The 13,059-nt window shown below is 38.9% G+C and overlaps 1 protein-coding gene across 1 annotated transcript in view; it reads left to right on the top strand.

The window, feature by feature from the left end:
- Zc3h6 (zinc finger CCCH-type containing 6) overlaps positions 1–13,059 on the top strand; it is a 51,234-nt gene that overhangs the window by 17,097 nt on the left and 21,078 nt on the right. Inside the window, exons 2-4 of the mRNA XM_038330199.1 lie at positions 3,492–3,672; positions 6,026–6,148; positions 12,433–12,697. Coding sequence (XP_038186127.1) covers positions 3,492–3,672; positions 6,026–6,148; positions 12,433–12,697 — 569 coding nt within the window. The remainder of the gene's footprint in view (positions 1–3,491; positions 3,673–6,025; positions 6,149–12,432; positions 12,698–13,059) is intronic.

The raw sequence follows: 13,059 nt of genomic DNA, 5'->3' as shown, positions 1-13,059 counted from the left end.
GTAGTTGGACTTTCCTTTGGACTGCCAACTCACAAATAATGACATGGAGACTTATTAATTATAAATCTTGGTGTAGATTAGACTTGTCCTATTAGTCCTTATAACTTAAATTAACCCATTGCTATTAATCTACATAGCTTTTACTGCCCTCCCACTCTCTACATCCGATTTGCTCCATGTCTTCCTGGCATCTCCTACCTCTCTTCTTCCCAGAGCTCCTGTCTGCCTATTCTCTCCTGCCTAGCTGTTAGCCATTTTTTAAAAAATATTTATTTATTATGTATACAATATTCTGTCTACATGTATGCCTGCAAGCCAGAAGAGGACACCAGATCCCATTACAAATGGTTGTGAGCCACCATGTGGTTGCTGGGAATTGAACTCAGGACCTTTGGAAGAGCAGGCAATGCTCTTAACCGCTGAGCCATCTCTCCAGCCCTGTTGGCCATTTTTAAACCAGTCAGAAGGCACCTTAGGCAGAGACAGATCTTTACAGTGTAAAAAAGATTATCCCACAACATGTATGTATATATACATAGACACACACAAATGTTTACAAAGTCATTTCTAGAAGAGTCGTTTTCACATACAGATTTCTGGCTCTTAACAGTCTTTCCATCCCCTTTCCATCTGCTCTTCCAGCATATTCCCTGAGTCATAAATTCAGGATCTGTAGACATGTCTGTTGGGGCAGGGCTCCTATGATCTCTGCATTATGTCCAGGTATAGTTTTCTATGATGGCCTCCATCAGCTGTAAAGAGAAGTTTCTTTGAAGAGGGGTAGTAGCTGCACACATACACATGTGCACATAAAGTTACATGTAGTGGTCACAGAACAGTCAGTATTCTAACTATTTCAGTACCCTGAAGTAGCTCCCTCTGTTATTTCTACTCCTGCAAAAGAACTAGTCTGGCTTCTGTCACTACAGATTTTGTCTGTTCTTGAAGTGGAATGATACAGTAGTGTTGTGCCACGCGTTTTTGATTAATCATTATGTCTAGAAGATTCAGCCATATTGTTGTTTTCTATCAGCAAGTTTCTCTTTATTGTATTATATAAATCAATGTATATATCTGTTCACATGTTGATAGAGATATGTGTGTTTACAGTTTTTATTTTTTATAACTAAAATTATTAAAAACATTTTAATACTTGCTTTATAGTTAATATATTCACTAATTTTACTGGGCCAAAGAATTCTCTAGTTGTTTTCAAATACAAAAAAATAATTTGAACAGATGGGGCCAAGGCCAGTGAGGTGGTTGATGTGAAGCTTATAACATAAACGGGATGCTGGGGCCCACTCAAAAGTGGACAGACAGAATTGACTCTGCAGAGTGGTCCTCTGATCTCTACATGCATTCTCCGCATAGTGTTCCCCCTCTGCATCATGCACACATAGCAACAGCAACAATAGCAAATATATCATCATTGTTATCATCACCATCATCAAGATAGCAGAATGCAAATCTCGCTCACAGAACATGTTAAGTCCATGTAGGTGAAAATACACCATTATCTTAGTTACTTTTCTATTGCTGTGAGTAGACACCATGACCAAGGAAACTTATGAAAGAAATCATTTAATTGGGGGCTTGCTTACAGTTTCAGATGGTTTTGTCCGTGGCTGTTATGGTGGCACATGTGGCAGAATGAAAGAGGGAGAGAGGAGGGAAGTGAGGGAGGAGGAGTCAAAAGGAAGGAAGAGACAGGGAAGCTCACTGGGAATGGCATGGTTCTTTAAAGCTAAAAGTCCCCAGTGGTATACTTTCTCCAACAGGGCCACACCTCTTAATCTTTCTGAAACAATTCTACCAACTGTCGAACAAGCATTCCAATATATGAGCCTGGCGGGTGGGCATTCTCATCCAAACAGTACACTGTTTGAATAGAACTGGGGGAAAATAGCAATGACCGTTTAGGATCGTATCCTTACTTGTTCTGTATGGGTATGACATGATCAGTGATTGAGCAATAGCAGATACTGTGCTAGATGCTAGAGGAAAGACAGTCAAACCTTCCATTCACCAGGCAGGGAACAGGTGATTAGAACAGTGTTTGAGTGCTCTAACAGGACCAGCAGGGCAGTACCTGGAGTATCTCCTCTAAACTAGAGTTACTAAGAGGAGGCATATTGGAGGAAATGGCATCCAATTTGTTTTCTAAATATATTGAAATACTAGGGAGTTGTTACTGAGGTGAGTAGGTCAATGAGAAATTTTAGATGATATTTTAAGTCCTGGAGACTTCAGATACTGAAATTAGCTGGCAAAGTGGGGACTCAAATTTTAAGAGCCTTTGAATAATAAATATCAATTGCTATCAGCCTCAGGCCAGAACAGAGTCATTGAAGACTGTTAATGAGTCTTTACTTACACAAACCAGTTTCCTTAACTACCAATTCCCAGTCCTCTTGAGACCATTTCCTCTCTTCAAGTTTCTAGATAAACTTGAGGCACCTTTTGAGTTACTGCATTATTATTGAAGATTTTTAACAGGAGGATGACATGAACAGTTTATATTTTAAACCTTAAACGTTCCTAGTAATTCCAACTTACCTTTAAGATGCTCACATCATAATTTGGTGTTTATCATTTGGTTTGAATTTTAAAATAGAATTAAAATTTAGCTTCTATAACTGAAAATGAGACAGCAATAAAAGTTAGTTTCTAGGATTTGGCTTTGATAATAGCAAAACACTGGTCATGGGAAAGTGGAATTAGGTGTATAATTTTATGTATTTTGTAAATGAAAGCTAAGGAATTTGTAACTTTTGTGGCTTGAATTTTATCTTTCAATTAAATCTGTGCATAACTGCTTACTGAAATTTACTCTGATGGTAAAAATACCATAGGTTGCCTTTATTTTAAAGCTAATTAAAGCTACGTACAGGCCACAAATTAAGTCTCTCTTGTAATTAGAGTATTTCCTTAATTCGTTTGTTTTCATTGAAAGTAGTTTAGTCACAGTTATTTACTGTTAAAATTTGTTTGTAATTACGTTATATTCATTCATTCATTTTGAGAGAACCAGTGATCTTAATCTAAGGTAGAGATTCGGAGCTAAAGAGTGGCTCAGAGGTTAAGAGCACTGGCTCCTCTTTCAGAGAATCCGGGTTCAAATTCCAGCATCCATATGGCAGCTCAAAACTGTCTGTAACTCCAGTCCCAAGGGCTCTGACACCTTCACACCAACGCACATGAAATAAAAGTTAAATAAATTATTTAAAAAAAAGTAGAGATTGACAAACTTCGGTGGCTAAGAGTAATTGTTACAGTTTAGTTTTTTTAAGGAAAGAATTTGTAACAGAAACTAAAGATACTCTTTAAAAAGTAAAATGTTTACTTGCTGGCTCCTTATTGAGAAAAATTTCCAGTTTTTGTCTGTATGAATAAAATTTAAGTTCTTGGAATATTTTTCTTTTCAGAGTATTTTTTAATTTGTTTTAGAATTAACATTTGAAGTGTAAAATTTTCATTATTTTCTACAGAGAAGATGGCGAATTAGAAGATGGTGAAATAGATGATGCAGGGTTTGAAGAAACACAAGATCAGGGAGCAAAAGAGAATGAAAAGCAGAAAAATGAGAAAGCCTACAGAAAATCAAGAAAAAAACACAAGAAAGAAAGAGAAAAGAAGAAATCCAAAAAAAGGAGGCATGAGAAACATAAGGTAAGTTAACATAACTTTCCATTCCTTTTTATTCTTGTTTGCTTGCTCGCATGTGTGAGACCATAGCTCATGTAACCGAGCTGTAGAATTCATTTTGTAGCTGAAGATTACCCTAAACTCCCGATTCTTCTTCTTTCCCCCCAGTTCAAGACTACTGTGTTTGGCGTAGACTACATATAGACACCGTGTCTTAAAACCACCCTCCCAAATAAAGGCCTTTTATAATGATAAAGGTCACAATTCAAAAATGAATATATACATTATTAAATTGTATATTCTTCAAAATAACTACTGTCATAGCAGGAGCTGGTAATGACTAAGAAGAAATAGAACATAGTAGTAATAAACAGGCTAATATAATTTACCTAATTCAGAGAGATCAATTTAAGCGCTTATCTGGTTATTCTTTATTAATAAAATTCAGGAGTCAGAGATATCAAGGTAAGAACCTGAATATCAGAGAAGTGGTGGAGAAGCGACCAGAGACCTCCTCTTCCTTCCTCATTCCTTTATCCAAAACTGGCCGAGACCTTCTCTAAGCCCCTGTCCTACTACTTTCTATCTTTCTGTCCTCAGTCCTCCAAAACCTCTTTAGTTAATTTTGGTCAGCTAAAAACTAGATCTGCCCTCTGATTAAAAGCAAATTCTTATTGGCAGTCTCAGGAGTGTCAGAATGTGATCAAAATATCACACAGCAATCAATCAAGTAATGACTGATTGAGCAAACTTATCTCCTAATGGACAATGTTTATTTCAAACCCTAACCAACAGTGGCTATGTATTTGAAATACTTGGTAGCATAATTGTAAAAAGGTTGTTCATCTGTCAAATAGATTAAATCAAGACTGAAAACAGAAAACCAATCTCCAAACATTTAGAAGCAAAGGAATACTAAGCAAAGGAAAACAGACCCTGCCTCTATAAAAATCTTAGAGTTCAGTTCAATTAAATAGAATTTTACTTAGTTTGTGCTATACTTATGATGGAAATTTACAGATTAAAAAATGCAGAGCCAGTGTTTTTGTTGTAAAGAATACTAAGAACTGCTTAAAGAACTTAAGTTGAGGAGGTAATTATTTTGGCCAGACAAAAAAGCTTGTACTACTGAGGTTGAGGCAGGTGGATGTCTGTGAGTTTGAGGATAGTCTGGTCTACACAGAGAGGGTCAAACTAGCCAGGATTACATAGTGAAACCTTGTCTCAAAAAACAAAAACAAAAATACTTGTTGTTTCTTTTAATTTGAAATTACTTTACAATGTAAATAAACCTTTTCTCGTATTTTGCCAACTATTATCAACCACTTGAGGTTTTCATTTTACTTTTGTTCAATTTTGTTGACTGGATTCATTTCATGTAGGAAATTTGGAATAGTTTAGGATTTTCATGCCAATAAATAACTTCAAAGCAACTTTAGGCAAGATTAAATGAATGCATATTCTACTCATGTTCTGAAACCTTTTGGTGATGAGGAGCCAATTTTATTTTCTTTAATTTTAGATTAAACTGAACATGGTGGCACGCACCTGTAATACCAGCTCTGGGAAGCTGATGCAGAGAAGCGTAAATGTATAAATGCCAAGTGTTTTCTGTTTCAAGCTCTTGGCATGGGGTTGATGAGAAACATATGTCCATAAAGTCCCTGAGCAAAAGGGAAAAAGTTCTTCAGCCTAGAAGTTGTGGTGGCCTTTAGAGCAAGACTTTCTTTCTCTCTCTCTTTTTTTTTCTCATTTTTTTAATTAAAAATTTCCATCTCCCCTTCTCCTCCCTCTTCTCTCCCCTCCCTTCCACCCATACCCCCACTCCACCCCTCTCCAAGACAAAGAGCCATCAGGGTTCCCTTCACTATGTTAAGTCCAAGGTCCTCCCAGCTCCCCCTAAGTCCAGGAAGGAGAGCAACCAAACTGACAAGGCTCACAGTGAGCCCGTCCATGCTGTAGAGTTCATGCTCATTGCCGTTGTCCTTGGTTTCTCAGTCCTCCTCCACCATCAGCCACATTCAGAGAGTCCCTGTTCCATCAGTCCCATTCCAACTGGACTTGGTGGTCTCCCGTTAGATCTGTCCCACCGTCTCAATGGGTAAACGCACTCCTCACGGTCCTGACTTCCTTGTTCATGATCTCCCTCCTTTTGCTCCTCATCAGGACCTTGGGAAGACTTTCTCTTTTTGATTGTGAGCCTGGTATTTAATGGCTGAGTCATCTCTCCAACCTAGAGCAAGAATTTTCTCAATGTCACCCAGAGTCTAAGGCCATAGTGTACCCTACTGGTTGGCACCACTGGCGGAAACAAGCGTATGTGATTATGCACTAGTTTCCTTCTTGTGAATGAGCACGTTTCTTTGTTTCCTTTCAGCACAACTCTCCATCTGGCGATGAGAGTTCTGACTACAGCCTGGATTCAGACGTTGAACATATGGAAAGTTCCTATAAGAAAAGAACTAGCTTCTACAGGGATTATGACATTCCATTTTCTCAGGTATTGTCTTTTTATTATGATAAAAACATGTACAACATAAAATATACCAAGTAACTGCCTTTCAGAGTAGGAGTTAATGACATTAACTATATCTGCAGTGCTCGCCTACCACCACATCCATCTCCAGGCTCTGTGCGCATTTGAAACAGAGACACTGTACTCGGAGGAGCCCTGCTGCCCTCACGTTCATCTAAGAGTTTGCCTTTTCTAGGGCCCTTGTATCATATACTTTTGTGTAACATGAATAATAAAAATCCAGAGACAGATATTGGGGTCGATCTGAAAATCAGAAAAGCAAAGCAGCCAATCATTAGAGAGACCTTTTACCTCTACCAATGCTCAGACTGCAGGGGCAGCCCTCAGACTGCCAAACCTCAGACTCCACATTTTATACTCTACTGAGTTCCGTTCCTGTTTCTTCCCCTTTATATTCTTCTCTTTGCCTAGTCATATGGCTCCTGTCTCTTCCTCCCTAGTGCAGGGATTAAATGTATGGGATCCCAAGTTCTGGAATCACTTTGTGTGAGCTCTGTTTCTCTTTTAGACAGATTCAGTCTGGTCTAGCCCAGGGTGGCCTTGAACTCACAGAGATCTGCCTGCCTCTGTCTCTCAAATCCTAGGATTAAAGTGTGTGCCACCACTCCCTGGCCTGTATGGCTGACTAGTATGGCTGCCTTGCCCTCTGATCTTCAGGCAAGCTTTGATTTATTAAAACACAAATAATATACCACTACACTTTTGTTCTTTTGAATCTGGCTTGTATTACTCAGCATGTTTTCAGGATTCATTCATGTTGAGCATATATTAAAATTTCATTCTTTTTAAGACTGAACAACACTCCATTGTTGTATAAGCTACATTTTTGCTTATCTGCTCATCTGTTGAGGGACTCTTGGATTGTTTGTACTTTTTGACTGTTGTGAATATCCAGTTTATGAAAATGGGTATAAAATTGTCTTCAGAACCTTTCATTTGTTTTCTTGGAGCATATGCCTAGTAGTGAAATGATTGGTCATTCTCTAACTTTCTGAGGAAGCACTAGCTGCTCTCCAGACTGTACTGTTTTACATTCCCGTCAGGAAAGCCTGAGCCATCGTCTCTGTATCCTTGCCATTGCTTGTACTTCTCTGTTTTCCTTGGCTGTGGGGAGTAGAAAATGGGTGTTCAAATGGTATTCATTGGTTTTTAAAAATTTCCTTTTGAGGCCGGGCGGTGATGGCACACACCTTTTATCCTAGCACTCGGGAGGCAGAGGCAGGCAGATCTCTGTGAGTTCGAGACCAGCCTGGTCTACAAGAGCTAGTTCCAGGACAGGCTCTAAAACTACAGTGAAACCCTGTCTCAAAAACCAAAAATAAAAAAAATTCCTTTTAAAGGTGTAAAATACAAGTTTAAGTTGCACATTTTTTTGAAAATCCTTTTGTCATACTAATGTATGTTTGTCAGATACATGCTACAAACTCCTGTCTTTGAGATAAAGAGTGCATTTTATATCAAGTTTCTGGCACTGGTGTTTGTCTGGATCACATATTAGACACTTTTTCTGAGTCTGAAGGCTAAAAGTCCCTATTTAAGATCCTAGCAGCGTTGGTTTCCAATGGCAGCTTTATGGAAGTGTCTGTTTAGGCTCCTTCCTCTCTGGTTTATAGATGGGTGCCTTCTCACAGCTTTGCCCTCACATGGCCATGCTGCTGTGTACAGCAGGTCCTGGTGTCTCTAAATGCACAGATTATTCCTCGTTGTAAGAACACCAGTCAAACAGGGAAGTAGTGGTACACGCCTTTAATCCCAGCACTTGGGAGACAGGGCAGGTGGATCTCTGAATTCAAGGCCAACCTGGTCTGCAGAGTTCCAGGACAGCCAGGGCTACACAGAGAAATGCTGTCTTGAAAAAACACTACAAAAGGACACCAGTCAAATTATATTAAAGGTTATTTTTAAGGCCACTCCCCAGATGAAGTCACATTCTGAGCTACTATGGTTAGAGCTTCTACACAGGAAATTTTGGAGGGATATACTTCAGTCTATAGTTTACCTAGGCACTTCACACTCAGCCTGCTTTCAAAGGGAGGTCATAACGATTGTGAATATACGTGACATTGGCTCCTTTAAATGCAACAATCATTTCGAATGTTTTAAAAATGGAAGAGTGGTAGCACAGTTATCTAGCATGTTCTGGGTTCCATCCCTAGCACTAGAAAAAAAATGGCCACAACATTATACTTCTTTATTTAATATGTGTACTGCATGAACAAAGTCCATATGTATTTCTTAATCTCATAGCGTCAATCTCTTAAGAATTTAGAAACCAGATTAGTTTGTTTGATTATCTCTCTTGTCTTATTCCTCATGCTGAATTGTCTTGTACAGCCTGAATACAGGGGGAGGGAGGCTTGGTTTTGTGGTAGCTTGATTCCCATGCTTTGCTGAAGCCCATGGGAGGCCTGTCCCTTTCTGAGTGATTATGAAGGAGGGGTAGATTGGGAGGAGCTGAAGGGAGGAGAGGAGAGAGAATAGGGGGAAAGGAGACAGGGGAAGATGTGGTTAGAATGTAAAATAAATAAATTAATAAACAAGACTTGGTTTATGTTCTTTTACATAATTTTATTTTGAAAAAAAATCGTCAGCAGCTGAAGAGAATATGTATTTTGCTATGTTTGGATGAGGTATACTGTAGTTGTCTTAGGTCCATTTGATTTATGATGTAAACTCAAATGTTTCTCTTTTTCTTGTCACAATGACCTGTCTACTGATGAGAGTAGAGTATTGAAGTCAATCACGATTATTGTGTTGAGGTTAATCTTACATCCCTACATCTAGTAGCATTTGTTTTATGAAATGAGGTTCACCTGTGCTTGGTGTGTATGCCTTTAGAATCATAATATCCTTTTGATGGGTTTCCCTTAATAAGTAAGAAATGGCTTTCTCTCTATCTTCTTATTTTTCTGTGACATCAATTTGATCAGATATTAGAACAGTAGTAACTGCATATTTCCTATTTCTATTTTCTTGGAAAACCTTTTTAATCCCTTTACTCTAAGATTGTGTATGTCTGACTTTTTTTTACAAAATTTTTTACATATTTTTGATTTTTTTCCATTTTTTTCCTTTTATTAAAAATAGATTCTCAGACTGGGCATGGTGGCACATGCTTTTAATCCCAGTACTTGGGAAGCAGAGGCAGACGGAGCTCTGTGAGCTCAAGGCTAGCTTGGCTTACAGAGAAGTTTCAGGACAGCCAGAGCTGTTACACAGAGAAACCTTGTCTAAATAAAACAAAATGAGGAAGAGGAGTGGGGAAAAAGTGTATAGCTCAATAAAAACAATAGTTAAAAAAGAAAATAGATTCTTTTCTCATATCCTGATTACCATATCCCCTCCCTCTACTCCTCCTAGTTCCTTCTTACCTCTCCTCCCTTCCAGATCCACTCCCTTTCTAGAAATTCTAGTTATTTCAGAAAATATCAGACTTCTAGGAGATAACAACAAACATGACAAAATAAAATATAAAACAAAACCATCACATTGAGTCTGTACAAGGTAACCCAATAGAAGGAAAAGAGCCGCAAGAGGAGGCGCAAGAATCAAAGACCCACTTGTTTTTTAGGACACACTCAGGCATCCTATAAAAACACTGAGCTGAAAACTAGTATATAAGTAGAGGATCTAGTATAGACCTGTGTGTGCTGCTTCAGTTTATATGAGCCTTGCTCAGTTGATTCAGAGGGCCTTGTCCTTCTGGTGTCCTCCATCCCCTCTGGCTCTTTTTTTTTTTTAAAGATTTATTGATTGATTGACTGATTGATTTTTTCGTGATAGTATTTCTCTGTGTAGATTTGGAGCCTGTCCTGGAACTCACTATGTAGACCATGCTGGCCTCAAACTCACAGATCTGCCTGTCTCTGCCTCCTGAGTGCTGGGATTAAAGGCGTGCACCACTGCCACCCATCTGGATTTATTTATTTTTTATGTGCATTGGTATTTTATATGCATGTATGTCTGTGTGAGGGTGCCAGATCCCCTAGAACTAGAGTTACAGACTGTGTGAGTTCCAAAGACTCTCTCTCTGTGTAATGTCTGGCTGTGAATCTCTATATCTGTTCTGTCTGCTGCAGAAGGAAGTTTCTCTGATGATTACTGAATAAAGCACTGAGCCATGAGTATAACACAGTATCATTAGGAATCATTGTATTGATAGGTTTTTTTGTTTTGTTTGGATTTGTTTTTAAGCTAGTAGTGTTTGGTTTTACCCTAGGTCTCTGGCCTATCTAGTCTCTGGTTCTTAGTCTCCCAAACATTGTTGGATGTGGGCCTTAAGTCAAATCAGACATTGGCTGACTGTTTGCTGCCACTGTTGTCCTAGTAAATCTTGCAGGCAGGACAGACCATAGGTCAAAGATTTTTGTGGCTAGGTTTCTCTTTTGGTAGCTTGCAGAGTACCTTCCTGCACCAAAGACACTAGAACATAGAGATGAAGGCTCCATGTTGGCACCAGCTTGACTTCTCCATGCTCAATGAGTTGTATTTGTGTTGTCCTTGGCAGTGGGGCCCTGCTGTTAGATGGCAGAGAGCAGCAACCCATCGTCTTGGCAACAGCCTGGGTTTGAGGATTTCCATTGGACCCCTTTGACCAAAACTTGATTGAATGCAACTCAGTCCCAATACTGGAAGCGTTTGGTGACAAGAGATGGCCAGCAGGGACTCTGTCTCCCTCAATTTTAGGATACTTCATTAGGATAATCTTCATATATTTTAGGAAGTTTCCAATGGACTAGGGTTCCATATCATCCCTCAAATGTCCCTCAGTTCCAGCTGTCTCTTCCTGAAATTCCTTCCTCAACTGATGGAGGAGAGTTATCTGTCTATGTTACTTTCATTGGTTAATTAATAAAGAAAACTGCCTTGGCCCTTTAAGAGAACAGAAAATTAGGTAGGCGGAGTAGATAGAACAGAAAGCTGGGTCGCAGGAGTGGGGAGACGCTTCAGGCATTCACCATGGTGAGTCTCCATGCTTCTCCTCTCCGAGATGGACGCAGGTTAAGATCTCTCCTGGTAAGCCACACCTCGTGGTGCTACACGGATTACTAAATATGGGTTAAAGGAAGATGTGAGAATTAACCAATAAGAGGCTACAGATAATGGGCCAGGCAGTGTTTTAAAAGAATACAGTTTCCGTGTAATTATTTTGGGCAAAGCTAGCCGGGTGGCGGGACACAGCCCGCCGTTCCTTCTACACTCAACCTTATCTCCCCTCTGATCCTCTCATTCTGTCTCCAACCACCTGACGTCCACGCCTATTTAATCTTTAAATTTTTATATATGCATATTTTTGTATTATCCTAAAGCTGCTTTACTATTTTCTTTAATTTTAGAAAGGACTTTCATAGTGTTACAGCTGTAAGGTGAAGGGTTTCCCCAAAGCAAGTGTTACAGCTCTGTTTCAACCTGTATGATATCTTAATATTTCAATTAGAAATGTAATTCTAATATTTTTAAATGTATATAACATTACAATAAAAACACTGGCAGTCTGGAGCCAAGGAATACCACAAAGTCAAACCACAGAATATACCTCACTCAAGAGATTTGTTGGGAAAGACACATGAAATTGGTTGCTTCTCCTTGGATGAAAAGTAGCAAAGAACTGAGCTGGAGGTAGGCTTTATATAGAGAGTGGAGTTCTTGGGAGTGGAGCTTCTCAGAGTGGTGATTTCCAGCATAGGGATTGGTTGGATTTCACGTCTTGATCTTGGGGTAAGCTCAGGGATTGGTGGTTTTTTGAGCTTAGGGATAGGTGGAATTTCAAACCCAAGAATTGAGCTCAGGCTTTTTACTTGGTGTAAAAAGGGCAGAGTTTGGCTGTCTGTATCTGGAGGGGCTGGTTCTGTAGGTTGATCCTGAAAGATGGAGATCCTCAGAGGTGGGGCCTGGCCACTCCATGCCTCGAGGGGCTTAGACCTTTTTCTCTGGAAAAGGGTCTTATATATGAGGGCATGGATTGGAAAATAGCTGTATGCCTATAACTATTGAGACACAGACATGGAAAATAAAAGCTAAAGAATAAAAAGTACAATGTTTTTGTACAAAAGAAGTACAATAAAGAGGTGGCATTTAATGTATTGAATTTAGTGTTAAATATATTCATAACGAAATACTAATGTAGTAAGACTAATAACTGGCTTCTATTTTCTTGTTCTCCCAACTTCTGAGGGAAATGATACTCTTGCTATCAGTTACTATTATTAGTTGAACATTTCTGATAATGATTGTCCATTTTTACCTAGCATGGACATATATCAGGAAGTTATATGACATCAAAGAAGAGTCAACATAACAAAAAATTCAACAGTAAAGAATATGCTGAGCCTAGTTTCTACAGTGATGACAACTTTGGTAACTACAGTGATGACAACTTTGGTAATTACAACCACGAGGGAGAAGAAGACTTTTCCAGTCAGCTGAAATACTATAGACAATCTCAGGAATCCTCGGGTTCATCATTTTCTAAAGAATCAGGGAAAAAACAGAGAACTAAAGGAAGCCCGCCAGGTGAGTTTAAAGTTAGCCTGTCTTAGAATATGAGAACCATATAGGTTTATGATAACAAATTTCTTAGTTCCTTTTCAAGAATAAATCTAATGTTTTTAAAAAGGGAGGTAGATTTTAAAAAGGGTGTGGTTGTGCATGTCTTTAATCCCAGCACCATGGAAGCAGAGGCAGGAGAATATATGTGAATTAAATGCCAGCTTTGTCTACATAGTGAGCTCTGGTAAACCAGAACTACATAGAGACCCAGTGTCAAAAGAAAAAGAATGAATTATGAACCAGATGTGGTTGCTTATGTTTATAATCCCAGCACTTGAGAAATTGAGATGGAAAGATCACTGGGGATTCTAGGCCAGCCTGAACTA

Source organism: Arvicola amphibius, chromosome 5 (assembly GCF_903992535.2).
Source record: "Arvicola amphibius chromosome 5, mArvAmp1.2, whole genome shotgun sequence".
Classification (NCBI taxonomy): Eukaryota; Metazoa; Chordata; class Mammalia; order Rodentia; family Cricetidae; genus Arvicola; species Arvicola amphibius.
Note: the sequence above shows the minus strand (reverse complement) of the source record. Positions and strands in the feature narration are given on the sequence as shown.